This window comes from Arachis duranensis, chromosome 7, assembly GCF_000817695.3.
Source record: "Arachis duranensis cultivar V14167 chromosome 7, aradu.V14167.gnm2.J7QH, whole genome shotgun sequence".
NCBI lineage: Eukaryota > Viridiplantae > Streptophyta > Magnoliopsida > Fabales > Fabaceae > Arachis > Arachis duranensis.
Window position 1 is genome coordinate 2,951,796 of NC_029778.3, and position 26,193 is coordinate 2,977,988.

At 33.9% G+C, this 26,193-nt stretch overlaps 4 protein-coding genes across 5 annotated transcripts; 1 reads left to right on the forward strand and 3 right to left on the reverse strand.

Annotated features, from left to right (window-relative positions):
• Nucleotides 1–414: 414 nt before the first annotated feature.
• LOC107496460 (uncharacterized protein At3g06530) lies at nucleotides 415–14,740 on the reverse strand. The gene is made up of 39 exons (XM_016117712.3): nucleotides 14,393–14,740; nucleotides 14,070–14,283; nucleotides 13,765–13,860; nucleotides 13,551–13,668; nucleotides 13,295–13,468; nucleotides 12,832–13,002; nucleotides 12,446–12,501; nucleotides 12,262–12,351; nucleotides 12,020–12,168; nucleotides 11,643–11,725; nucleotides 11,424–11,552; nucleotides 11,241–11,315; nucleotides 10,635–10,803; nucleotides 9,742–9,881; nucleotides 9,506–9,595; nucleotides 8,961–9,141; nucleotides 8,643–8,737; nucleotides 8,386–8,538; nucleotides 8,105–8,261; nucleotides 7,730–7,863; nucleotides 7,447–7,528; nucleotides 7,198–7,360; nucleotides 6,878–6,953; nucleotides 6,527–6,700; nucleotides 6,375–6,440; nucleotides 6,181–6,285; nucleotides 5,916–6,005; nucleotides 5,522–5,736; nucleotides 5,248–5,401; nucleotides 4,959–5,141; nucleotides 4,536–4,631; nucleotides 4,370–4,437; nucleotides 3,937–4,282; nucleotides 3,186–3,401; nucleotides 2,238–2,900; nucleotides 1,740–2,143; nucleotides 1,238–1,493; nucleotides 971–1,141; nucleotides 415–830 (listed from the first exon to the last, which is right to left on the reverse strand). Exons 1-39 carry the CDS (start codon nucleotides 14,550–14,552, stop codon nucleotides 594–596), a joined length of 6,399 nt encoding a protein of 2,132 aa, XP_015973198.1. The 5' UTR covers nucleotides 14,553–14,740; the 3' UTR covers nucleotides 415–593.
• Nucleotides 14,741–17,527: 2,787 nt separating this feature from the next.
• LOC107496462 (purple acid phosphatase 18) lies at nucleotides 17,528–20,261 on the forward strand. Its single transcript, XM_016117714.3, has 5 exons — nucleotides 17,528–17,810; nucleotides 18,361–19,029; nucleotides 19,264–19,452; nucleotides 19,541–19,629; nucleotides 19,715–20,261. Exons 1-5 carry the CDS (start codon nucleotides 17,652–17,654, stop codon nucleotides 19,932–19,934), a joined length of 1,326 nt encoding a protein of 441 aa, XP_015973200.1. The 5' UTR covers nucleotides 17,528–17,651; the 3' UTR covers nucleotides 19,935–20,261.
• Nucleotides 20,262–20,385: 124 nt separating this feature from the next.
• On the reverse strand, nucleotides 20,386–22,115 carry LOC107496461 (uncharacterized). Its single transcript, XM_016117713.3, has one exon. The coding sequence runs from the start codon at nucleotides 21,970–21,972 to the stop codon at nucleotides 20,581–20,583; it is 1,392 nt and encodes a 463-aa protein (XP_015973199.1). The 5' UTR covers nucleotides 21,973–22,115; the 3' UTR covers nucleotides 20,386–20,580.
• A 471-nt stretch (nucleotides 22,116–22,586) lies between these two features.
• On the reverse strand, nucleotides 22,587–24,241 carry LOC107496464 (signal peptidase complex subunit 1). 2 transcript variants are annotated; one of them, XM_016117718.3, is made up of 2 exons: nucleotides 24,072–24,241; nucleotides 22,587–23,088 (listed from the first exon to the last, which is right to left on the reverse strand). In XM_016117718.3, exon 2 carries the CDS (start codon nucleotides 23,086–23,088, stop codon nucleotides 22,807–22,809), a length of 282 nt encoding a protein of 93 aa, XP_015973204.1. In that variant the 5' UTR covers nucleotides 24,072–24,241; the 3' UTR covers nucleotides 22,587–22,806. The 2 variants fall into 2 exon arrangements, with proteins under 2 accessions (XP_015973204.1, XP_052107960.1); XM_052252000.1 differs by lacking the exon at nucleotides 24,072–24,241 and adding an exon at nucleotides 23,773–23,823.
• Between the last annotated feature and the right edge of the window lie 1,952 nt (nucleotides 24,242–26,193).

A 26,193-nucleotide genomic window follows, 5' to 3' on the forward strand; every position in this document is an offset into this window, starting at 1 on the left:
TTAGAAAAAGTGAGCCACCGGTTCAGGTACAAGAAACTATCATTACCGCTTAGACAATTAGACATCCAATCCGTAATTGTCTTACAAACCCTACCGAGGTTATGGACGAAACAATTGCTTCATAAAAATGTGTAAAAAATGGAATCTGCACTTAAAAGCCGAGTACTCTACTATTGAGTTAGTAACCCCCTCCCCCCTTCAAAGCTTATGTTTCTTTTTTACTACTTTATATAGTGTTCAGTGAGCTTCCAAATAATTTTCTGGTAGGGTTTAAAATCCTAAACATACTATTTTCTGGGGTTTAGAACCATAAGTTTGCTAGATGATGAGTTTTTTAAAGGGTAAAAGAATAAATATTCTTTATTACCTAGACTTGCATCTCAAATATCGTGAACTATTACAAATGTTTCAGACTTCATTCCAAGAAGAGAGAAATTCATTTTCGACGATTAAACAAACAAATAAATGTTACTTTTCCTTTCACAATCATATAATATACATTGGACTAGTGATCAAAATTGCATACACGAGGATCATACATGTCTATGCCATAATGCTACCCTCCTAAGTGTACAAAACTGGTATATTGATGATTAAGAGCGTAGATACTCAGCAAGACTCTCACCACTCAAAGACTCCATATCCTGCAGAATTTCCTGAGCAAGTGTCTTAACTGAAAGCTCCACATCCTCAAGAAGTTCACCAAGGAATGGGATTGTTTCAGCCAAGAATACCAAATATTCTTCTTTCAACTTATCCACAAGATATTTCACGGTTTTGAGTCCCAAAATTCTGGCTCTCAGTTTTTCGCTCCGCGTCTGCATCAAGACCTGCACAAGAACCAAAAAAAATATAAACAGATATTTAGCTTAATGTTATGTTTATCACTGAAAAGAATGCGAAAAAGATGGTCAGAGAAATTTATCTTATTTTTCTAAAATAGGTATATATAGAAGAACAAGAACCATACCTCATGGTTCAAGGGTTTCCACAAAAGGTCGGATCCGGCAGTGACGGCCATTTGACCTATACAATTAACTAATAGTTCATCAACCTCCTTTACACTTGGTATATTCATGTTGTCGTCCAGAGAAGTCGGTGGATCTACAACAAGTTGCAAGACAATAGGTTTCAACAGCATCTGCATCAAGGATAGCACTTAAGTTGGTCAATACGCAAAAAGAAAAATGTTCTGAAAATAAAGTGGCCAAATACTCAAATGGTATGATTCATTAACCTGAAAATTTGAGGAATCTAGGAACTTCAAGGTCCCATTATCATAAAGGAAACACTTGTGTAAGGAGGATAAGACCAATGCCCGGAGATGCCAGACCTTGATGGACACACTATCCCTGTCTTCTACATCCCCATCATCCTGAATCTTCGCCTTCTTTTTCTTCCGACTGAAATTAGACACCTTCCCATCTCCACCATTTGTGAGATGATGAACACAGCTACCAAGCAAGTGTTTGAAGTAAGGAACAAATAATGACCTACAACAAAGAATACATCAGTGTTCGCTTTAGGTGGTTGTCCTTCAATATTTCACAAAAGCATAAGTAACATCATAATAACTAATTATATTGCTGTATTTATTGGTGGTGAATATAAAATATAAATTAACAAAATCTCGTTGGAACTTATTTTTAATTTATGCCATCACCACACTAATTTGTCAGAATACCATATAAAAATAATTATTAAGTAATTCAACGGGGTACATAGAGAAGATGACTCACCGATGGTTATCAGTGAGCTTATTTACCATGCCATAGAAAGATATGGCCCTATCAATGCTTCCTCCAGATGCAGTTTCATCCACCTCAAATTCGGCCCACTCAATACTTTTTATGAAGAGAGGCTTGAACATGCTCTCTGTAAGTTTTAAGGTCAAAGCTACCATTGCATTCATCACTCCTTTCTCTACCACATCAATGTTTTGAACTGAAGGGGGACCTTGACGGCGAAGATCAAGAGCAACCAAACAAAGGTCAAAAATCTTTACATGGAATGCCGCAATAGTTGATCTGTCCATCGTGCCAACCAAGGTTGCAAACATATCAAACACAATTGTTAAGCTTTTCTCCCCAGCCTCAACGGCAGCAGGGTATAACTTTAACAAAGGTGGCAGAACAAGTCGAGCCTGTAACAAAATTAAAATGCATATTAAGTAAATAAAATGCAGAAATATTCATTAGCTGCCATAGTATTATAATTCATATTATAACAAGCCTTACAGGAATTTTCACTGCAAGAAGCTTTCGTACTGCATTAGCTCTAGTCTCAATCTTTGCATCTATTCCCGATACGTATTCAGGATTAAGCACGAGAAGCTCCATGATATTTGTAAGATATGGATTTAGAAACCCGCCAAGCTTGTCAATAACTGCCTCCAGAGTGAAGAAAATAGCAAACAAATAGGATTCATGTGAGGCTGATGAAGCTTCATTGGTTTTGGGTTTATTATCCACATCAGACAATACTTGCTGTGATGACTTAAAAACACCATCCATAACTTTAGGAAGTTCTGGCAGTGCCTTTGGACCTAGAACATTGATCAAGGCAGCAGTTGTCCGAAGGCAACTAGAAGTGAAAGTCAAGTTGCAAGACATAATGCATCTCGTAACAGATCCAAGGCATACATTGAAGATGGAATTATCAGATGGGATGCTTTCAGCCAAAACTTCTAATGCTGAAACTGCTGCAACTTTCAGGGAGTTGTTTGATGAATCATCAAGTACACGGACAATTTCTGAACACATCTTATCCATTGATTCTTGAGAACTTCTATTCATATGAAGCCAAGAGAAACTTGGTGTTGACCTTGAACCTTTAGTGTCTTTAACCTTCACCAAGTCCTTTTTATTATTTCTTATGGTCTCACTTAACAGCCCGAGAGCCTGCAGGCAAGTACTACAGTATCAAACAACAGTTCTAGGTCTCTCCAGTTAATGAAAGACAGTCAAGGAACAACTAACAGAAAAAAATAAATAAAAATAAAGTAGCCATAGGACCAATCGTACATGAGTGACATATTTCAGAAATAAATGTCCTTTTAGAAATGTCCTACTCATGAGAAAACTTGATGAACAATAATGCGAGTTTTCGGCACTAAATAATTAGTTGTAATATGCAAGATCATGATTGAACTTTCTTATCTTACACAAACACATGAAAAACAATACCTTTTTCCCCACACTTTTATCTGCATGGTGGAGCAAGTTAATTATGCTGTTAAAATAAGATGAAGGCATCATGGCCATGGTTATATTTCTCAGAACAGCACGCATACTTTCCTTCAACTCTTTCCTCATAACAACAGGTAAATTCAGTTGTTTTTTACTTGCATCTACAAGTTGCACAAGGAAAACAACATGCTCCAAAAGCTCACTCAATGCCCTCTGCAATATAAAAGAAAGTATCATGACTGTCGTAAAGCGAATTTTTTTTTCAGCAAGAAATGGCAGCAACCACAGACTACTCGAGTATTAGGCGCAATCTGCCAAATATACGTGTAGAACACCAGTTATATTATACACAACAAAGTAAAAAGGATCTGAAACGAAAGCAACAAAAAAAACACATACATGCTCTCTTAAGTTCACAATGGTAAATTTCACTTTAGCTTTGACATAAGCCCGAGATATCCCAAAACTTTTAGATTTATATTAAGCAAACAATTTCATCCATTTAATGTAGCAATGAAGTAGCACAAAAAATGAGATCATCAATCCCGCCCTTACATATATGTTGAAATACAAATCGTTACAGATTGTTGGGCTGTTGGTCATTGGTTTTGCAAAAAATTGATGTTCTTTGGAAGAATTACGATATAAGGTGATGTTGAGAACTTGCCTAACCTTTTTGAATAACGTGAGAAATTAAAAAAGGCATGCAAAAATCAATGCATCTCTTATCCAATCTGTGAACTTATACCTGAATGACAACTGTATTTTCTCCAGATTCCAGTGCGAACACAAATTCAGGATCTTGCAATTTTTGCAAAGTAAATTGCATTGCAAGAAACAACTCCAGAAACCATTCCTGATCAATATTACTATGTCCTTCCTGCTGCTCAAGCAGCAAAACCAGAGAAGGAAGCCAAGTCTTACTTGTGAATTGTTCACAGATTTGCACTGCAAATTTATATTCCCACTCCCTCGTATAAGATGTTAAAGCATCTGGAGTCTCACTGTCAAGGAAACATGCTTCTTTCCTTGAAACCAATGAATGGAAAAGCAGGGTAAGCAATGAGGCCAAGCTTTTACCCTCACCTAGGGTTCTGCAAAATGGGAAACCATCATTGGATGTGGATCACAAACCAAAGGTGAAAAAAGTTTAAAGGCAATAACAAGTATAACAAAAATACCTTAACAGATATAAAACAATAGATAACCTTCTATGCTCAACAATTTCAGGCAAGATATCCAGGAAAATCTGAAGAAAAATCACATCAGAATGTTGATCTGCAAAGAGTGACTTGCAATGCAATAATATAGAAGGTATGAAAGACAAAAACATCATACAAAACCAACCTTCAGCAATTTCTCCACATCATCTGTCTTAGACAACCAACAAGGTACAATTGCAGATATAAGATCCTCAAACACATGCTTCGAGTGACTGTCAATCTACAGGTATATAAACACAAATGATCACATCCCTAATAAAGTTTTTTTTTTTTAAAATAATAAATAAGTAACTAGAAGTCACCAATAATAATCATGAAGAATTCAAACACTTGTAACTCAATGTATAAAAGTTGCAGTGTGTTAACATAAAACTAAGCATGCAGGACAGTTCCTCAAAACTTTCAAAATCAACTCAAAAAGTGTGACCTCAAAAAACAATGATTGAAAACAAGTAGGGAAACAACATTCAACGCTGACAAGAAACTGATTTAATAAACTATCCTACTCATAGGGTGCCCAATAAAAAGAAACCTTATCCTTACAAACCTGTGTCACAGCTGATTCTCCAATGACTGCAAGAATATCAAGTATATATCCCAAAACTTCTTCTGGGAAGATTCGGGTAATAGCAGAAAGCACAGAAAATACATGGTTGCGGGTGACTACATCGTTGGATGTGCGGGCACACTCTATCAACAGCTTAATGCTAATTTCTTTTGTAATTTGTTTCTGTCGAAGATAGTGAAACTGAACATTAGTAATCAGCCAAAATAGCAAAGAGGTAGACAATAAAACTGGTATTAAGTAAATCAAAACTATCATGATTAGGACATACATTTGGCAGAGCCATGCTTTTGAGAGACATGATTATATCGTCCAGGATTATCAACAGTGTGTGTTGAATATGACATATGATGGTATTTGCTTCTGAGGGACTTGATGAAAATAACTTGCGAAGGAGCTTAAATAAGGGACCTAAAAACAAATGCCTGAACAAATAAAAACTGAATTTAGCACAATAAAATACTTGGTCTTATCTTTTAACATGATAAAAGATGTTATCTTCTTCCGGGCAGTTATACGATTAATTAGTTAGAGCAATCATTCACCTGTTTGTTATTTCCTTCTTCAACAGCAAAACATCAAGAAGAGAACTAAGGATGTAGACTGGATTTTCTCTTCTACAGATGTCATTAGTGAGAACCTCCTCCTCACGTATTTTCAATTTCTGCTTCTTTGTGGTCTTTTCATGTGATGAACTAATTATCCAACTTTCCTGCTTAAGTATGAGATCAAGTATGTGGCCAATTGTGTCGAAACTAATCTGCAATTCCATGAGAACCACCAATGATTTTCAATTTCATTTCTTCCTTTTCTTCTATGGAATAAAAACTTGACCCACAGCATGATAAAATAAACAGAGCAGAATCTATACAACCACACACCAAGTACAATTATTGAAAGAACAAATAGATAACATTTACTCAACAGCAAGGAACTTACATCTATGCGCATCAAGGCCTCTTTGGTTGCATTTTGTATGTCCCCATTAGCATTATGACACAAAAGCACAAGCTCACAAAATAAATGCTCCTGATGGACCAAAAAAGGTATTTTCAGGCTATAAAGTAAGTATTAGGTAGGTGACAACGCTCCCATTTAAAATACACAAAATAATCTTTCTAGTACACCATGTTAAGAGAATAAACAGATCTAGTTATCATGAATGACAAAAACTGTTAAGAATCATGTATATTGTTATTAGGACCTTCACTTCATTCTTCAACCCTGTGTAGAATTGATTGTTAAGTTTGTCCAAAACAGTGATACAAGGCTTTACATAGGCAGGATCATCTGATGACACAGCATCCAACTGAAAAAGGAAATGGCCCATTGCAGTAAGTCAGTTAATTTAAATAGAATGATGATATGGCATAAGAGAAGCATGACCTAGTAGCTGACCTGCAAAGCCTTCAGTAAGAGATCCTGGTGATCATTCCCACCAGAAGGTGATGACATAACAAAGCTCTAAAAAAAAAACAGAAAGAAGGTTCACACCAAACATGAGACCGAAGGTTCTATCAACTAAATCAAGCACAGCATAATAGGCATACCTCCAGCAGAAGGCAGATTAGTTGAATTTCAGTATTTGAGACTTTCGGGCAACACTTCCCGAGCTCATTAGAATATTGCCTCCGCCTCATAATAAGAGAGGACAATAATGACATCACTCCTTCAAATTGCACAATTAGATTCCCGATTTCTTTGAGCAAGGATAAAATCATTAGCTGCCAGGGGTAACAATGTCCAAAAGTAAGTTGATATCTCCATCATAGCTTTGGATATATATATTAAAAATAGAGTAAATATGAAACTGACCATTCAAAAACGAATTTTTATCACCATTTTGCATCTGAAGTATTAGGAAAGCAAAATAGAAGAAATCTAGGGTGAAGATAACAAACCTTTCCATAATTAGAGAATTTCATAGAAGAACCCAAAATCACGCCAAGAATATTTTCTTTTGTGGACTGATCAAACCTGAAAAGATGTTTGTGGGAACAAAGTAGAATAAGAAGGGTTCAATAAGGACAATTGAAACTAATATTCTTAAATTTTCAATAAAGATAATGAACCCCACTCCAGACATAGTGAAAAAACTATCAAAAATGAGGAACAGAAAATTAGATTAATAAGGAGAAAGCTACAAGATGCACGTCAACAAATATATTATGCAGTTCTGTGGAGATGAAAACAGTGCCATTGAATTGAGAAATGAAGATACCTGTTTCCTATATTCTGAGGTACTAAGATGTTTTGAAAAGTTGAACTCAGCATGGATGCAAACAATGAAGGAAGGAATTTCTTGTCAGATAATATAAGTGCTTTTTGCTGATCCATCAACGATAAAAGTTCACCTAGAAAATGGATCGACGTTGCATTGCTTCCTGTTACCAGTTTAGAAAATCTTAATATCAAGGTAATATTAATTAGGAAGTAATGGCCAAGTCCAATTATTCTGATAGTTAAGTACCATTTTTCTTGCCAGAACGTGCAATACGACCCCACAATGCATATAGCCCATCAATACAGTTCATGGCAGCAACCCTTATAGCCTGAAAAGAAATTCAAAAGATACAAAAAATGTTTGACCCAACGGCATTTCCTTGAAGTCAAGAAAACAGAACATACACAATAAAAAGCAGTATCCACTCCGTGAGCAATATCATTTGTTAATATTCAAAAATTTGCCATATGAAAAATTAAGTATGAAAAATATATACACCAGGTCAAGGGGGGTAAGCAAAAGAACATGCCTGATTGTCAGCAGCCAATGGAACAAGAATAGACGGAAATTCAGCTAAAAGTTCAACTTGCCATCTCTCTTGCGATAGATTACAAAGAAATGCGTAACACTGAAGACTTTCAACCTGCACTGCAGCAGGAACACCTGCAGAATGCAAGACCCAACAGAAAGTCAAGGTCAAGCAAATTTAAACTTGAGCTTATAGGAATTGGAAGCATGTGAATGGTAAAGAGATGTTAATATAGTCATTAGAAAATAATAATAGGAAAAGAAAAAGGTTTGGAAGTCAGTTACAAGTGAATTTATTTGATATACAATATGTGAAAAGGAATCAAATATTGACATATGGAGCAAATAAAAGAATAGGGATTCAAGTGAAATGTACCTTCCTCGGTGAAAAACTTCGATAGGAGGCATGCAGGTGATATACTACACTGTGCTGCTAAGTAATGGAGGTGTTCATGGAAAGCATGCTTGTATTGCGAGGCAGCGAAAAAGACAAACAGGTCCTTTATCCTACAGACCCACTTATTGTTATCATCCTGCAATTGGTAGAATGTTAATCCAACCAACAGTGATAACCGACAAATTATACGAAGCCAAGCAGATTTTTGTAACAAAATCGTTACAGGATTACAATACTCAAATACTGAAGGAATTACTCACCAATGGCAGATCTGAAGGCATTGCAGATATTAGTGCTTTTAGCAGCCTCCAAAACAAGCAAACTATAATTTTGCCATTTAGAGGTTTCAGATGGGTAACCAAAAAGTGATCAAAGAATGCACTGCAATCCCAGTCTAACACTTCAGAATTGAACTGTACAATGAAACCGAAGATAAAAGAGAAAGTGGAATATAAGTTTCTCCTCAATAAAACATTAACAAACATAAAAGCACTCATATACTATCAAATCCTTGTACCTCTTCCAAACGAACATCACCAGCAGTCACTAAGGATTCCCATTCAGCCTTTAGCACAGGAAATACAATATCGAAAAGTGTAGAACAGTCATCACCTTTGAGCAAAAAGAAGCCCACAATCAGTATTGCTTAATCTGCTTTAACAAATCCCGACAAAGAACTATAATATAAAAAAGGGAAGTGCAAATAGTGTGTGGGGATGATATTCTCCAAATAAAAAGTTCTCAAGTATTGGGTCATGCTTCAGTCGTGAAACAAGTAATATATAGAAGAACTGTATCACAGAAAAAAAGAAATTAACAAAAGAGAGAGACAAACCTTTTAGTTTTGTCAAAAAAGACTGCAATAGCACAAAAAAGAAGAGTGTTTTTGACAGTTCCAAATCACTGCAGCTGTCAACAAACCAAGCAATATGATCTTCAGGATGGGACATGAAATTATCAGCCAAATTGTTGATCGTCTTCAAGTTAATTGAAGATAAACGCCCAGTTATTGATGCCTGCAATTGTATTTTATCCTTAAAGAATCAAAAAGCTGATGGATCTTCATTTGGCAAAAAATATTAGCTAGTTACTGGGATTAATATTTCAGAAATACTATGAAACCGAAAGATAAGTAATCCCCAACCCATTCCACGTATTCTATTCAAATTTGAATACATTCAAGTGGTAGGGATAGGCTTATTAGCTATGTCCACTTTACTTCGCAATTTTTGCTTTTCCCAATGGTGGTAAAACCTTATGATGCATTCAGTATAGTAAACCTTGGATAAACCTCTGTAGTTTGACAGCCTTGCCTTGTTAAACAACAGACTGATGTTTCTTCATATTATAAGTGGGCAATAAATTTAAACAGATATTTACCGCTTCTATAGAAGAGGAAGTGATATTCTGATAAAGTGGCCAATTTACTTTGTTGAGTGATCCCAGAGCCTTTAAATTCAAGCTTTGTGTCTGCAAGTGGAAGAAAGGTGGTTATGTAATGCTAATCAGAAAAGAGAATTTAAATTCTGAGGTAAAAAGACACCATGTCAGAATAAAGTCGATAAACAAAAAAGATAAATACTAAATCCAAAGTCAGGGAAGAGGTGCAAAGCAACCTGTGGTAGTACAAGGAGTAATGGGAAGATCATGCCAGCAAGTCTCTTCAAGTAATCAGTATGATCATGAAAGTATGATATAGCATTATTTAGACAAGAGACAGCAACTTCATTTGTTAGACGAACATTATCAATTGAACCTACAGAAAATAGAGAACAAGGCAACAGACGTCACAATTTATTCCAGTTACACAATTATTTATTACCTGCCATGTATTCTCCCTGAACAAGTTCTCAATGAAAAAGGCCCCAAGCAAAGAGCATTTATTTAAATAAATCCAAAACACAAACATACGGAGGAAGCTAAATTTATCCCTATCCAAAGGTGAAATAGAATATACTTAACATGAAACAACTACCCGGGTACAAATTTTCCAGAATTAGTATACATGCCTTAAACTCAATAAATGTTTGGCTGAGTTGAATCTGCTCCCCTTAATAAATTATCTCTCTTCAATTTCAATTTTGATTAAGTCATTGTTTTTGTATGATAATTAAGTATACAATCCAAGAAGGGTTTAACTATGAATATGTATAGATTAAAGGTTTTATCTAAAGCAAAAATTGGTTGCATTATTTTGAGAAAAAAGCAATTACCAATCGCCAAAGCATGTAGACTTAGATTTTCTCATTTAAATCTCTAAACGACTCCGCCATTTAACAGACATCACTGACAAGAATAAATTCAGAAACAGATTATTTTGCCAAACATCTGATTGGATGAAAATATGTATGTTCGTCATCTATCAATTGTGTTCTAAATGTGTATATATAGAACCAATTACTGTCTCATATATAATCACAACGAACAAGTTTATAGCAGTTAGTATATCAGATAAAGTAAATCTAAATACTATATTTTACTAAGTTGTGTCAAATATGCCATACATTACCTGACAGCAGCTGGCTACTACATCTCCTCAGCACATTCTGCAGTGCATCAAATAGCTTAGAAGAACCTATTACATTTTCCAAGCCATCAACTGATAAAGCTGCTAGAACAACTGTCAGATCTTTATCATCAAACTGTCTCAATATGGCATCTTCGATGTCTACAAGACTCTGTTCAACAGGACAGAAATAGGGAGTGGAAAACGGATATAAGCCTTCAAGATTTAAAGTACAGTACCAAAATCATTTACTTTAGCTAATCATTCATAAAAGAAGGGATTACACACAGAATGATGTGCACTGTTAAATTAGATCAATTAAGCCCCACCAATTACATACAACACAACATCAAGGTCCATATAAATTAAATCTCACTAATGGATGAAAGAAACACTTCAAAGCAAACCCCAATGACTTCAGAAAGTTCTAAAGAGTTTACACAATAACGAAACAAAAACATAACAAGCAACAATATTCAAATTGTTTCAACCAAAAGGAGAGACTGATCAAGGATACTCTTCAACATATTGATGAAACAGAAACATATAATAAATAAAAAATGAGAAAGATGCAGACTTGATATTGGAGGAGTTTAACAGAGGGAATACCTCAGAAACAACGACCTTGGTTTTCAGAATTCCAGATGAATTTAAATCAAGCAGGGTGGACCGCCGAACATCAGCCTATACAACACAATAAGAAAAGTGAACCTGTACATACTGAGAAATTTGAAGACTATCAAATCAGATTCACGCAACTAAGACCGAGGGAAACTAGAATTCAGGAAATACCTTTGGATGATGCAAGGCGAACCAAATTTTTGAATCTGAGATATCAACTGGTGAACTCAAATTCCCATCCAGCATCTTACACAAAATCTTATATGCCGAGTGGTCTTTCTTAGAACGTCCTTTGTTATCCTATTGAACAAGTTCAAAGTTCAAACCATTTGAAACTTCCTCACAAAGGCATCGATAGATACATGCATACTAAGATAAACAGGAACTTGCCTGAAGGAAATGATTAACTGCTTTGCGCAGTTCAGAAGGATACTTTGTATTAAGAACAGTCAGAATCTTTTTTGCCCAACCAGCTGATTGACATCCAACAAACCAAGGTTTGAGAAGAAAAATCAGTTAGGCATCAAATAATAGTTGCATATTCTATTGAGAACAAGAAGTTTGGCTGAGAAGCAGCAAAAATCTATTGAGGGGCACAACCTAACAACAATAATCAACTATACACATTTAAACGTACATAACAGGAGAGTTCAATACTTCAATGTCCAATCTGATTTGACAAGCCTTAGGGAATATAGATCCGATAAATGTGTGAAGAACAATAATATCACTGTGAACAAAATTTTAAGATTCTAAATAATATATACCTGACATAGAAGATGTTGAGTCACTGACTTTCTGTGACAATCTCAGACAAGTGGATAGGATCTTGGTAACCACTTGATTAATAAAACCATTTATGGGAACCTTTTCTATCAATGATAGCAATGCCAGCTGACAGTGTTCATCAGAAGAACTGCAAATGTGTTACAATCAGTACAAAATCACAAAGGAGCAACAACTATGAGTTATAGGATACTCTTCATAAAGGAAATCACAAAATTTTCACCTGGAGTCTATCAGGGAGCCCAAAAGCACAAAAAGAAACTTTTCAATATTGAATTCCCTAGACAATTCAAATAAGATCCCTGCCAAGTCCCTATATATAAAAAGAATTATAAATCATAAATATTACAAATCAACAGCCAAAGCACAGAAATTACGGATAAGCAGAGTAGCTTTTGGAAAACTACCTTATTTCTTTCAATATATCCAAGGCCTTCACAGGGAAAATTTCAACATGTTGTGACTAAAAAAAATCCAATAGAACATATCAGAATAGAATGTATACTAAGAAATCATAATGACAAAATTCTTCTATGTTTCAAACCAAATTCAAAAATACATACAGAAGAGCAAAAAGAAAATTGCATCAATAAACCAATTCATGTAACTTAACACTTATTTTTAAATAAAGTAAAAAAAAAAGAAAAAAAAGAAAGGAAGAGAAGATACAAAAGAGGATAAGTGATCCTCAAAAAGATACAAAAGGTATAAGTAACTGGTAAGACATAATAAACATATCTGGTATTCAAAGGGATTGGAATGCAACTTATGCACAGAGGAACATGCGTGGTACCTGAACAAGATTGATTAAGGCAATAAGAGATAATCGAAACCAATGAAGATCAGTCAACTCTCTTGCCTCCTCATGAGCAACCTCAGCAATTGAACGTATCAAACTATTAGTAAGTTTGGGAGCTAACACAGCTTTATTTCCAAGCAAACCAATGATCATCAGAGAACCAGCCTGCATATAAGCACAATTTGCATGAAACAATGTATAATAAGGCAACAAGGAACATAACTTGTACTACAAGACAACATTAGTTTCATGTTCTATCCGAATGGGAGAGAAATACTATCACTAATTAATATATTTCATTACTGGACATTGTAGGGCAACTTCAAGTTCGTTTCAGACAGTCAAACATTTTAAGGGCAATACATTGCATATAAACCAAAAGGTAATCACAAAAATATTACCATGTGCTCATCCCAATAAGTTTTCATGTGCTAAAACAAATTTCAATGAATCTAACCTTGTGATCTGAAACTCCCTTAACACCAGGATTAAGACCGGAAACTACAAAAGGAAGTATTCTCTTGACAATATCATCATTAACCGTCACAAGACTACCCAGAACTTCAATGCAAACAGCAGTACATAAGCCTACTACATGTCTTGAAGGTTGAAACTTCTTTGTTGGAGCTGCCTGCAATTGAAACTCTTATCTAACTATTCAATTCCATTAGACAACAATCAAATACAAAAACAAAAATGAATTGAGCACTCACATAGTTGCATAGAACTTCCAATACACCTTTATCACGGATGCACTGCTGCACCAAGACCGTTCTAGGTGGCGGTGCACCAGAGACTCTCACCCCCTCAAGAAACCCCCATTTAGTATTCCTTTACCAAAAAATTAAAGACAAACATCAGAAACCATTCCAATAAGCAATTTACATCATAACCAAACAAAATAACAAACAATCATATCACACTAACCTTGTATCAAGTATCTGTACTATTCGAACAAATGCATGCGTGTCATGATAAGGCAAAGCACATAGAACCAACTCCTCAACATTGTACACATGAACCCTGTAAAACACTCGATAAGCAACATAATAAAATAGACAACCCATCACATTCCCCACACCAATGCAATCAAACTAGAGAGTTCACCAAGCTCATGGAGCTAAGGTAAACCAGAATGATAAAGCTCCACTGTAAAATTGTCAAGTTGATTTTACAAACTTGTAAACAGTCTACGAGTTAGAAAAAGAGTTTGATAAAAGCAAGTCACTTACTTGTGTCTACGAACCAAATACTCGAGCGTTTTAAGAGCAGAGGGAATGAGAAAATATCCAGAGAGAAGCTTTAAGTACGAAGCAATGGTAACATTAAGCTGATTGTTCTGTTCTACGCTCATCAACTCCCTATCCAACTCTTTACTCCGGTAGCTAAACAAATCGTTCTTATAGTGCCCAAACTTTTCATCATTGCCTATAAGTACCTCTAAACCTGAAACAGTGACAATCACAGATGCCCAAAATTCCAATTTTCAAATTCAATGCAAACAAAAAGTAAATAAATAAACTTTATTCGAAATTAGTTTAAATTTTTGGGGAACCTTGAAGGGCGATGTTGAAGATGGTGTCGATGTCAATGTCAGCGGCTTCTTTGGGATCGAACAGGATGGAAGGGCGGGTGAATGGCCGCTTGAGGGGGTCGATGTCGGGTCGGGCGAAGGACTTGATAGCTTCGAGCTGAGATGCTATGGAAGTAGTCATTTTTTTTTTGCAGTAACTAACTTTTTAGGGTTTACAGAAGATGTAGGGTTCTTATTGCTTTGATTTTTGATTGTGCGTGCCTCTCTCCAGAAGAAGGTAAAAAAAGAGAAGGGAGAGGAAGCTATGCACACTTAGCCGCACACACACAGGGGTTTAGGGTTTTGGATTTTGAGTGTAGCAACTACTTGATGGAGCTGAAGCTAGTTTTGGACATTAGGTTTGTTACCGCCAAATTGTTATGTAAAACGTCGTCGTTTTCACATGCAATTTGTTACATATATATACAATGTTTTCTATAATTAATTAATTAGTTAATTTGACCTTTTATATTCATTATTTGAAAATTTATTTAATTAATAATTTTTAATAAAATGATAAATAAATTCAATAAATTCATAATAATTTACACTAATATATATATATATATATATGGAATTAGAATTCTTTTTTCTTTTAAAGCTTATATAATATAAATAAAGCTACTTTGTTCGGTAATTATAAAATTATGAAAGATGAAAAAGTATATTAGAATTAATTTTGATTTTATAGTATATAGAGAATTATTTTAGTTTATTGATTGTTTTATTAACATAAAAATTAATAACCATTTTAATAAGCAAATTTCTTAATTAAAACCAACTAAATCTATTGCTTAAACTAGGGGTGCACATGGTTCAACTGATTGAAAATTCGATTTGGCTCTGAATACTTTAGTTATTAATTTAGTGTAATTTTACCAGATTTAGAGTCGATAAATGTCTCAAAAATAGACCCGATTATTATTATTTCGGGTCGGATTCGTTTAATGCGAATCCGGCTTCATCCAATCCATGTGCATCCTAAAAAAATTAAAAAAGGTATATATGTTTTAAATTAATTTAAATATTATATTATATTAATTATAAGCTTATCGTTATAAATTATTGTTAAAACTTTAAAGATTTGGTTTTTACCCGATATAATTGTGGCTCGAAAATATTTAGATTTTATCGAGTTTAGAGCCGGGTTAAGGTCTAAGAGGTTGTTTGGGTGAACTTCTAAGAAAAAGATCTTTTTTTCGAGTTATCTTTTTTTTTAAAGATCTTATAGAAAAATAAAAGTAATTTTATGTTTGGATATCTCATGCAAAAAAATCTTTTTATCTATCAACTAGTGTATAAACCAGTGCTCAGCACTAAAAAATTTATAAAAATAAGAAAAAAATTTATATGCTTCGATATTTAAAACAAAAATATAAAATAATTATTATTTTAAGAAATATATAAAATTATTATCAAAATCAAAGTTTAACTTAAAAAATGGAGTAATAATTATTTTATATTTTTTAAAGTAAAATAATTATACACTAATACAAAATTAAAAAAATAAAATATTTACATTAGAATACTATTTTTTCAAACACTTCTCTATAAACAACATTGATAGTTGAATTTGCAACATTCCTACATGATTTATAAGTAAAACTTTTAAACCTCTCTTACTCTTAACTCTTGAAAGTGCCATATATAATTGGCCATGTGTAAAAACTGGTCTGGGCAAGTACAATCCAACATGAGATAAAATTTGTCCTTGAGACTTATTAATTGTCATGGCAAACGATACTATTATGGGAAACTGTCTTCGTTGGAATCTAACTGGGACGGTTTCATTTGTTGGTACCATATTCATTCTTGGAATCAAAGCAATATGACAAACATTGTCACCCGTTAAGACTTCACATTCTATGACATGATTTCCAAACTTCATAACTTGTAGCCTTGTACCATTACAAAGATCACTAGATTGATCAATATTCCTCAGTAACATCACCGGAACACCAACCTTTTTATGTGGAGGCAAACTAGAACAATTTATGCTATTCAGTAATTCAGAGCCATAGAGATCTAGTTGACTCTCCATATTTCCTTCATCCATACATATGGAATCCGAATTAAGATATAATTTTTCCCCTCAAGAAATGATAGCCATCATATAGTTGTTGACCTCTTCAACGATGTCTAGTGTGGGAGCCAGTATAGTTCTTGCTTTGAAAAAATCTTTTGAGGACATGTTTTCCAAAATATTTGGATAAGAAAAATGAACTAACTCATCAAATGCCTGGTTCGAAGAAGGAATAACAATATCTCCTGGAAGATATATCTCAGATTCACCATCCATATTGTCACCTATTAGACCATCACCAACTTTCAATAACCACTCACCAAATTGATTTTTTTCGAGTTATCTTTTTTTAAAAGATCTTATGGAAAAATAAAAGTAATTTTATGTTTGGATATCTCATGCAAAAAGATCTTTTTATCTATCAATTATGTTTGGGTATAACAATATAAAAATACTTTTTTGTTAATTTATTACATGAAAAAGCATCTTTAAAAATAGATGTAAATTACAGCTTTTCAAAAAAATATTTTTTTATTTTTCTAGTGCTTTTATTTTTACTACTAAAAATTTGCCAAACAGTTAAAAAATAAAAAAAATATTTTTTATTAAAAAAATATCTTTTTTTTAATAAAATAATGGTGCCCAAACAAATACTAAAAAGTATATCCGATATATATTTAGGATTGGATTTGAGTCTGGACAAACGCGATTTCACTCGATCCATGAACACCCCTAGCTTAAACCAATCCATGTCTAGAAACAAACTATTTTATTTTTTAATTAAACATAAATACAAAAATCTATCTAGGAATATTGGAAAAATTTAGTGCACAATTTTTTTAAAATGTCTTTTATTAATAGATATATTTTCTTGTTATTTTGAAGAATAAAATCCTTTTTATTAAAATATTAAATATTTATTATCTTAACTAATTTTATATTTATTATTATATTATATAATAGTCACGGTTACACTGAAAAATCTGAATACACTGAATTTAGTTTTCAGAAACAAGAAATACAAACTTCTCATTTAAGATAAGACACATTACATTGAAAGAGAAAGGACAAATTAGGTGATATCATTCGGTGAAATGGATTCTTATATCTTATGATGCATACAAGATTTTTGTCAACGGTTGAACACAAAGTACAACACTGTGGATTCTTGTCCTTCCTTTTCCTTTTTCCACCATAGATTCATTCACATATCAAAACATGGAACTCCTCAAACTCCTAAGGTTGGTGGTTGCTGTGTTACTCTCTTCAACTGCCACACCAGAAGCATATGTTAGGCCTCTTCCTCGGAAAAACTTGGACTTAGGAGGAGGCTTCAGATGGCCATGGGATTCAAAAACCAATTCTCAACCCCAACAGGTCAAAATCATTTTTTTTCATCCTCTTCATATTTTATTATTAATCTGTTTTATATCATCCTTTTATTAATATTTGGTTTTATTATCACCCCTATAGTATTTGATTTGTTTCTCTGTTTCTGAATAAGTTTTAAATCTTGGTTGAGTAAACATCACACTTGACTTGTTGGTAACATCGAACGATTGTCTGTAATACTGATAACTTCCTATAGTTTCTGATCATGGATTCAAAATAAATAAATAAATAGCTGAAAGAGGGTAAAGTTGAGACTTGATAGTCTTTCATATGTTATATATATGCATTTTTTTTATAAAAAAAAAGGAAGGAATTCACCTACAAAATAGAATGATTCTTAATCTTCCAGATTGTGCTTCCTGCTTTATGACCATTGTATTTTTCAACATATTTTTTTTTCTCTCTTTATGATAATGTTTTCATGAACAATGACTTCATTCTTTGTAGAAGCACTCACATCAATCTCTTCATGCATGCTCACTTATGCTGCTTATTAAGTTTTTCAGATTCTAAGATGTTGAAATTTCTATTCCAGGTGCACATTTCTTTAGCAGGAGAGAAGCACATGAGAGTTTCATGGATAACTGATGATAAAAACTCACCTTCTTATGTAGAATATGGAAAATCACCTGGCATATATGATTTAGTAGCCGAAGGAGATTTCACTTCTTATAGTTATATGCTATATAGCTCAGGAAAGATACACCATACTGTGATTGGTCCTTTGGAATACAACACTGTGTACTATTATCGATGTGGCGGACAAGGTCCAGAGTTCAAGCTTAAGACTCCTCCAGCTCAATTCCCAATTACATTCGCCGTTGCCGGGGATTTGGGGCAGACTGGCTGGACCGAATCTACATTAGATCATGTAGATCAGTGTAAACACCACGTGTACCTGCTTCCGGGAGACCTTTCCTATGCCGATTATATGCAGCATCTATGGGACTCCTTTGGGAAGCTAGTGGAGCCACTTGCTAGTTCAAGGCCATGGATGGTAACTGAGGGGAACCATGAAGAGGAGAATATACCATTGTTGAAGGATGGTTTTGTGTCCTATAATTCCAGATGGAAGATGCCATTTGAAGAGAGTGGATCAACATCAAATCTCTACTATTCTTTTGAAGTTGCAGGTGTTCATATTGTTATGCTTGGCTCCTATGCAGATTATGATGAGTGGTCAGAACAATACAGATGGCTAAAGGTTTGTTTTTTTCCCAATTGATCAAGGATATACTTTTATAACTAGTAAATAGCATCTTAGATTACAGTTATGGAAGAGAAATCTTATTCCACCATTATTTGGATATATTGATAGTTATCACTCACTTAAATAAGATTTTGGTATCTGTAAAATTAGTGAAATTGGACTCAATTTAGCAAAGACTAATAACTCATTTAACCCCCTTATCGTTTTCGATCTTATCTTCGCTTACAGGCAGATCTATCAAAGGTGGATAGGAAACGGACACCTTGGCTGGTTGTGTTGTTTCATGTACCATGGTATAATAGTAACAAGGCTCATCAAGGTGAAGGAGATGATATGAAGGCAGCTATGGAGTCATTGCTTTATGCTGCTAGTGTTGATTTAGTTATTGCTGGGCATGTTCATGCTTATGAACGCTCGGTATGCTTGCATGCTTTAGTCTTTTATTTTCTTTTTAATCATTATTTATGGCGTTGCGGTCTTAAGTATTGTTTTGTCTGACTGACAGAAGCGCGTGTACGACGGAAGACCGGATCCTTGTGGTGCTGTGCATATAACTGTTGGTGATGGAGGAAATAGAGAAGGCTTAGCTCATAGGTTAGTATGCCAGAAACTTCTTTAGAAACCTTTTTTTTTTCATTATTATTGTTGGATGTATCCTTACATAATTGTACTTTGACAGGTATATAAATCCACAACCAAATTGGTCGGAATTTCGCGAAGCTAGTTTCGGACATGGTGAGCTGACAATGGTTAACTCAACTCATGCTTACTGGAGTTGGCACAGGAATGATGATGATGAGTCAGTAAAAGCTGATGATTTCTGGATAACCTCTTTGGTTAGCTCGAGATGTGTTGATGACAAGAGCCATGAACTCCGGAGTATGCTTATGACACCGTAAAAGCCTCAGATCCGCCGGCGCCATCCCTTAACTTGGTGGATTAGCAATAGTATATATGACACTACTAGCAGCTTGAAAGGACTATATAGAATATAGATTGATGATACTGAAGCATTTAGCATATTGAAACTGGTTCAGATTGTATAGTTGTATATTTGAATGCTCAAAAGACAGAGAAATATAGTTAAGTCATCAACTTTTAGTGTAATGATGATGTTCTCTTGGATGGTGTTACTTGTATTGTGAGAACTTGTTAGCTTGATTTGTGTACATAAGAAGTTTAAGAACTGCTTATATAACCAATGCAAATGTGAGTCTTTGTATTGATTTGTGTCTAAAGCATGGCATGATTGGTCTATCATTGTATAGCAAATGGAGCATAATTTTATCCATACATATTATAATCTAGTAGAATTTCCATGTTGCTTGCAGCTAAAAAATACAGGTAAAATGTTTGTGTAACTATTTTTTGTAGTAATTTGAGTCACAAAAGGTAGAAGTCACACAAAAATGAATAGTTCTATCTCTACTTGGGATACAAGAGCTAAAAACTCATAGGTTTAATGATTCTTAATTCATTGAACATAGTTTCTAGTTTGGGTTAAACAGTTTCTTGTTCTGTCAAATGAAGAAAAGGCCTCATCAACTAGGGAAGAGTTTTGCTCAATCTCTCATCTTTACAACGCCTTTGGTCTCCAACCATGGCCTCAAAAGTGTCCAAGAGTCTATCCAAATCCTCATGATTCTCCTCCCCAAATGCCTTCAATGCATGCACAATGCTCTCAATGGTGGACAAATAACCAGCTTTAGGTTGGTGCCTTACATCACTATACAAGCTCATCTCATTCACTTCTAGCTTCAAATGAGGCAAGACATTCAACCAAGGGTTTTCACTATAAACTCTCTTTGCCTTAGACCATGTTCCATCCAGAACAATCAAGTTCTTCACCTCAAAACCAATAGCATCAAGCTCACCAATAGTAACAGCCTTATCAGAAGGAAATAGTAATGCTGATCCTGGTGGAACCTCAATCTCAAATTCCTCAAATTCTTCCAAATCAATGCCCCTATTATCCAATTTCCTGCTTTGAAACTTCTTCACCAAAAACCCTTTTGAGAGTGCTTCACAAGCTTCATCATGATCCAAAACATAGTCAAAACTTGACAACCAGCTGGATTGAGAATCTGACATCCAAATATGAGATAGAGAACTAACTTTACCATATTTACCAATGTTAAAAGTAATAGCAGGCGTTCCAGCACAATCAGTATCAAAACTTGGAATATTGGAACTTTTCTCAACTTCACCATTCACCAATGCACCATAACTTTGCAGCCCAACTTTTCTAGCACTATCAACCAAGTTAAAATCTTCCTCAGCAAACAACTTCTTGGTTTCTCCATAAACACCACAATTTGGATCAGAATCCGAATGAACCAAAATTTCCCCAACTTCACCATTCACCATTGCACAATCATCATCATCCTCACAAACACCATTTTCCAAACCACACTTTCCACCACTAGAATCAACCAAGTTACAATCTTTCTCGCAAAACAGCTTCCGGGTCCCTCCAGCTTCTTCAAACTGACGACAAAGCAACCCATTTCTTCTCACATTGCGAACCGAAGAACCCGATTTGCAATACTTCGGGTCAATTAACCGAATCACAAACCGGGCACCGAAATTAACGTCTGAAACTGTTGCAACAGTGAGGTTCTTGAGTCCCAGCTTGGCGATTCTAGTGGAATTAAGGGGATGCTTGCTCTCCAATGCGTGGTGCAAGATGGTTACTTTCACGGAATTCTCGATTCCAGAGACCCGGATCCGAGAGCAAAGGCAGGTTCGAGCGGGTTTGGAGCAAGAGGGGCAAATCGGTCTTTTTGATTTGTTGGACTGCGTCATAGTCGAAGACATGATAAGGGTTCGATGAAAGAGCTTGCGTGAGTGCAAAGAAGAAGAAGAAGGAGGAGGAGGGCGGTTGAAGAGGAAGCCGAACCGGGTTTTGGGTTGGATCCGGGTTCCTAGAAAAGGCATCGTTTTTTGTTTTAGGATTTTGGTTAATGGTTTGTGTGCTCATCGTCTATCCTTAGTTTTGGAGACATATAATTGTAAGATATATAAACCTCTAAATTCGTATAAATAATTTTTGTGTTAAACAATCTTATTTTCTAAATTTATTTATGACTATACTTATTTTTTATTGTGATTAACTTAGCTCAGATCCCAACAACAACCCATTAAAACTTTTTCTTCTAAAAAAAAAAGAATGAAATAAAACCTTTCAAATAAATCAATAAAAATACTCTTCCAATAATGTAGTTGATTCTTGGCCTTCTGTAATAAAAGTACTATTCGTGTGTTTGAATACGAATTTGAAGTGATAAAAAAAGATGTCATTTGACCTGTGAAACTAAGTTTATTACTTTATTTCAGCTATAAATCCTTAGACCAAAAATAAATAAAAGTATAATTTTAATCATTTTTCCTAGCTCTATGTTACACATCATTTACAACAAACTAAAACGTAGAAATGAGCCCAGGGAAGTGGAAGAGCATTACTAGTTTGAACTTCGTCTTTAGAAATATACGCATCAACTTGAATATGTATCGATTTGGTCGTTTTAATCATAAGAGTTCGACGCAGCATATTTAGTTCATGAGAAAGATTAAAATTGTATACTAAGTTACCATCACCGAGAGGACAATGTTCCTCTAACCCCATTAATTATATTATCAATATCTAAAAGAGATTAAATCATTAAACTAAAATAGGATGCAAGTTACTGTCAAAAGTATAAACAATTAAACTTTAAAATCATGTATTTCTAGAACCACAATAAGTGAAATTTTCTTTTGCTATTCTAAGTCTTACTTCTTAACAGCTTTCTTCTTTGAAGTTGAGTTTGCAGACGGTGGCGGCTTCGGATGCTTCTCTACCTCGCTTGGGTCCAACCACTGGAGAGGATGGCGATTGTAGAACGGCCAATTAGGGACGGTCACCAATGTAGTTAGAACAACACCACCAAAATATGTGAGGATCATCATTTGAAAAGAAGCCATAAAATATCCAGTTGTGAATGCAACCACAGCAAAGGAAAGCAGCAATATCTGCATCAGCTGCTCTGCTAGCTTTTGTCCTTGCCAATCCATCTAATGAAAGCCAAAGAAAAGTTAAACAAAGAACACTAAATCACACTCTGAATCCAAAAGATTGAAAGCTACCACACCAGAAAACATAACATTTGCAAGAAGTTACAACAAAAACTTTCAAAATCTTTTAAAGAATTATTTATTTTTTTCTTAATTTCTTGTGTCCTTACAGATAATATTGCATCTAATTACAGGCCAACAGCCAAGAAGAACATGAAGGTCCAACCTATCATGAAGGGATGGCAATGGGACGGGTTTTCACGCTACCTTACCCCTCCACATCCTAATTAGACAAAAAAAATCCGCCTAACACTTTCCGCGAGTAGTAAAACCTTGCACCCTAACCCGCCCTGCAAGTACCTGCCCCGCCCCTTTAACCTCTAAAATCCAACATACAAAATTAAATTTCATGTTATATAACAATGATTAAAGGACGAATTTGATTAAAAAAATCTTTCGGAGACCAATTCGAAGAATGAGTAATCTTTCAGGACTAATTTGATCATCTACTCTTCAAAATTTATATAACAATGATTAAAAAAACCAAGATTCAAACCACATACTCACAAAAACAAACCTAATGTCAAGTCAGTAGTCACTAAACAAATTAACACAAGACTCAAGAAGTTGCAATATTGCAACAAATCATAATTAAATCATATTAATAAGATTTGAATTCATCACCCTTTGCTCACTTTCCATCTCTCCATCATCATTAATCATTTGATAGTCAAGTTTGAAACCTAAAAATCGAGTGACATATTATTCAATTATGTAAAAATTAATATAAATGAAGATTAATCTATCAAAAAAATCTAAAGTAAAACACACAACCAAAGTAGTTCAATCGAGAGCTGGATTTTAGACAGAGAGACATGCATAATTTAGAGATTTGAACAAGGGGAAGATCCAGATAATTAAAAAAACAAGAATCAAGCTATAAAAAAATTGAAAATTGAGAAATTAAAGTAAAACAAGCTCACGAGTGGATCAGAGGCGTAGAGCAGAGGAGGAAGCAAGGCTGGGAAGCTGGGGGAGGAGGTGACGCCAACGATTCGCGGTGACGGACGGAAGAGAGGTGAGGCTGACGGATGGAGCAGAACCCAGAAAGCCGTGGCGGCGCATCAGAGGGAAATAAGGATTAAGAAGTCAACAAACCCTAATTTCATATATTTTATTTTACCTTTTTTTACTAATTAAATTATTATATACAATGATAATTTAATTAACATAATATTTTAATTATTTCACAAATTATATATTATATAAATATAAAATAAATTAACTTAAAAAGATATTATTAATCGGTATAAATAATAAATAAAATTAAGTTGATTCGATTTACATATATATAGGTTGTATTAGTAATAAATCGAAATTAATATAAAATATATATATATATAAATCGAATTAATTTTATTTAATTTATATTAAAAACATATAAATTTAATTTACATCAAAAGTGAAATGAGATATGTATATAATGAAATTTAATTTAAAATATCGATATAATTTTTTTATTTAATTTATCTACATAAATTTTTCAATTTTTCAATTACATTTAAGTCATTAACTCCATTGGTCTTCATATATGGTGCCATATATTAGGAAGTACCGATACAACACGCGATACGGATACGACACGACACAGATACGTCGATACGTTCTTTTTATAAAAAATGGATACGACACGTTTAGGATACGTTGTGAATTAAAATTTAAATAATATATTAAATTAATAAAATATTATATTGTAAATATAAGAGTAAATATAATTGCATAAAAAGTCTTAAAATTATGCAATTATTAAAAAAAATAAAAAATTTTAATCTACTCTTGCCATCTTGCTAGCAGAAAATGTATCAATTTTTCTCCTCCAAGTCCATCATGAATCAATTATAAAGAAAAAAATTGGTTAATCGGGCCATAAAATCACAAAATTAATTTAAGATTTGCAGTCCAGCAGAAAGATCCGTCTCATGAACATCTGGATCGGGTCGGACTTGTTCGGATTCATGGCTGCTCCACCAAGATTCGGGTTAGACTCGTCCAGATTCGTGACTGCTCCATTAAAATTTTGCACTACGAGAAGACACGCCGCCAATACGCTCGTTTGAAGTATCCACCGAGTGTCGGTATCGAATTCGTATCCGACACGGATACGCCGGCACCATAAGAGAATCCGTGCTTCATAGGCCATATATAGGCAAATCTGCATATATATATTGAAATAAATAATAAAATTTCTCTTCCAATAATGTAGTTGATTATTGGCTTTCTATACTAGCCAAGTGACTATGCATATTCAAATAATTGTCTCTTGCATGTTAGCAGTTATTACTATGTCTTTACTATTCATGTACAGGAGGAATATTGCATTAGTTATTGCATTCCCCACCTTTTGTGTCATTCTCACTTTTTCTTTCGAGGAGTACTATAATGTTTTTAATATTGTGTCTAAATTAAAAGAAAAATAAATAGATAATATTTAACAGATTTTGTTTTTGATATTAGAATAATAACGATATTTTTTTTTTAAATGTGGGTTGATGGAGTGTTATTTTCAAATGTGAAACTATTTAATTAGATAAACAAAAATCGAATCATTCAATTTGTGAGAAGTACAAAAATCGGACCGTTCAATTTGTGAAAATAAAGGAATCGGACTGAGAGATTTGTCAGAGTACATAAATCAGACCAAGAAATTTTTGTTAAAAAAAATTAAAAAATTTGAAGTATAGAAATTAAACCCTACGATTTGTGTATCTTCCACACTTTTGTAAAACATCAAAAATTATAATATTAAGGTATATCACTACTTTTACTTCCATACACACAAAAAAATATCAATATTTAATAAATTTTAAATAATTTATTTTTTATTTTAAAAGATAAATTAGATAATTTAAGCATCACAATAAAAATATCATATAATTTATTTTTTTATTTATCTTAAAAAGGGATAAAATAACATAAGACTCGAGATAGCATAGATAATATTTAAATAATAATATTTATTTAAAATATAATTTTTATGTTTTTTATTACTTAACCTAAGTTTTTAAAATAAATCTTTTCATAACATGTACAATTTTTATGAGAAAA

What these genes read in the sequence shown, in the direction of transcription:
- LOC107496464 (XM_052252000.1), bottom strand. Translation starts at nt 23,811, where the DNA reads ATGATTAATGATGATGGAGAGATGGAAAGTGAGCAAAGG. An exon ending in AGATGGAAAGTGAGCAAAGG is followed by an intron (nt 23,089 to 23,772) that starts GTGATGAATTCA and finishes GGCTTTCATTAG; the next exon opens with ATGGATTGGCAAGGACAAAA.
- LOC107496462 (XM_016117714.3), top strand. Translation starts at nt 17,652, where the DNA reads ATGGAACTCCTCAAACTCCTAAGGTTGGTGGTTGCTGTGTTACTCTCT. An exon ending in TTCATGCTTATGAACGCTCG is followed by an intron (nt 19,453 to 19,540) that starts GTATGCTTGCAT and finishes TCTGACTGACAG; the next exon opens with AAGCGCGTGTACGACGGAAG. An exon ending in AGAGAAGGCTTAGCTCATAG is followed by an intron (nt 19,630 to 19,714) that starts GTTAGTATGCCA and finishes GTACTTTGACAG; the next exon opens with GTATATAAATCCACAACCAA.
- LOC107496460 (XM_016117712.3), bottom strand. Translation starts at nt 14,552, where the DNA reads ATGACTACTTCCATAGCATCTCAGCTCGAAGCTATCAAGTCCTTCGCC. An exon ending in CAGTTAATCATTTCCTTCAG is followed by an intron (nt 11,553 to 11,642) that starts GCAAGTTCCTGT and finishes CTTGTTCAATAG; the next exon opens with GATAACAAAGGACGTTCTAA. An exon ending in ATGTGGAGAAATTGCTGAAG is followed by an intron (nt 4,438 to 4,535) that starts GTTGGTTTTGTA and finishes ATTTTTCTTCAG; the next exon opens with ATTTTCCTGGATATCTTGCC.
- LOC107496461 (XM_016117713.3), bottom strand. Translation starts at nt 21,972, where the DNA reads ATGCCTTTTCTAGGAACCCGGATCCAACCCAAAACCCGGTTCGGCTTC.